The sequence below is a fragment of the Cotesia glomerata genome, unplaced genomic scaffold (genome assembly GCF_020080835.1).
Source record: "Cotesia glomerata isolate CgM1 unplaced genomic scaffold, MPM_Cglom_v2.3 scaffold_2111, whole genome shotgun sequence".
Taxonomy (NCBI): Eukaryota; Metazoa; Arthropoda; class Insecta; order Hymenoptera; family Braconidae; genus Cotesia; species Cotesia glomerata.
The window spans coordinates 713-2,187 of record NW_025402566.1 but is presented as its reverse complement, the minus strand read 5'-3'; the positions used below and the strand labels follow the sequence as shown (position 1 = coordinate 2,187).

Here is a 1,475-nt window from a genome sequence, read left to right as displayed (position 1 = left end):
TTAAGATGATTTGAATTAAATTTTAAATTTAATTATGAATCTTAATAAATTCTGAAATAAAACAAAAATGTATTTGGACATGTCATTAATATTGATCAATATAAAATACATATCAAAATATTTCGGTAACTTGAGATATGCGATGGTTGCGTTCGGCATCAAGTATCTTATAGTTTGTGAGGTTGTTTTGTTTGCATAATGTATCCCGAGTGTGTGCGTGATCAACCGCCTTCAACGTTGTTTCATTGCTGTGCGTGAAACTGTACGTTGAAATAGGTGTGCATACTCGAGGTGGTGCTGTGTAGATGATCAAACTTGCGTTTCAAATTGAAATGAATTGCAGTGCGTTCATTTTAATTTAGAAGCACGAAACAGAATTAATTATGAAGAGTATCTGGTATTAGACGAATAGAATTTTAGAATATTAATAATAAGAGATAGATGAAAAATTATTAATTAGATGATAAATTATTAATTAAATGTATAATTAATTAAATTTAAATTCTGTTTCATAAAATCGAAATAGATGTCAGAGTCGGAAGAAAAGGCTCAACTGGTCGACTATGACAGCGACGGAAGTTTTGAGAAAACATCATCTGATCTAGAGAATGTTGGACAAAATCCAATCTTAAAATCAAAATTGAGAAAATATGGATACCCTTCATAGTCTGTCACAATTCCGCAAGGGATTAATTCATACAACAGATAATGACAATGCAGGACCATCAAAAACAACTGATGAGAATAAAGATGAACAAGAGTTACAGGTTAAGATGAATAATTTCTCAACACCTGTCAAATCAGACCAGTCGACAAGTAAGTATTGACTATAGAATAATTTAGAAGCTGTAAACTAAACTAGAAGATACACTCTAAGAAGTATAAAAGTGTTTAAGAATAGTTAGATGAGGCCTATTTAGATATTAAGATGCTTAGATGTTAACAAAATTCCAGATACTAATTAAGATTATATGTTTACAGATATAGAAGACGATAATAATAAAAATAAGAATGAAAATACCAAAGCCAAGATTGTCAGCTGTGAGAAAATGGTAATGGTTGGTAGCAAAGAATTTGAAGATATGAAGATGCTGATGGTCGAGTCCAACAAACAGACTCGCGAGATGTCAGCAACACTCGGTAGAGCTGAGATATTATCTCTTGACAGGCATCACTCATTGCCGGAAATACCAGCTTGACAAGTCGAAAGTGTAATATAGTTTTGTTTGTGACTTCTCCATGCTATTATGTCACCAAACAGTCTAATAATGTATCCACCTGATGAAGTTGAGTCATTATTACTCTAAAACTAGCATCTGAATAAGCTTCTAGTTCATCTGAGTTACCTGTGTATTTCAGGCTTAAGTCTCACAGTGCCCTTTAAGGTATCTCAGAATTCTTTTAACATCTTCCAGTCGTCTTCGTTGGCATCTAATTGTTTTCTAGCTAAGTAATGTACAGCAAAAGCAATATTT

The 1,475-nt window shown here is 32.5% G+C and overlaps 1 protein-coding gene across 1 annotated transcript; it reads left to right on the top strand.

Annotated features, from left to right (window-relative positions):
- Window positions 1-650: 650 nt before the first annotated feature.
- LOC123274084 lies at window positions 651-1,199 on the top strand. Its single transcript, XM_044741579.1, has 2 exons — window positions 651-816; window positions 982-1,199. The coding sequence occupies exons 1-2, from the start codon at window positions 651-653 to the stop codon at window positions 1,197-1,199; spliced, it is 384 nt and encodes a 127-aa protein (XP_044597514.1).
- The last annotated feature ends 276 nt before the right edge of the window (window positions 1,200-1,475 follow it).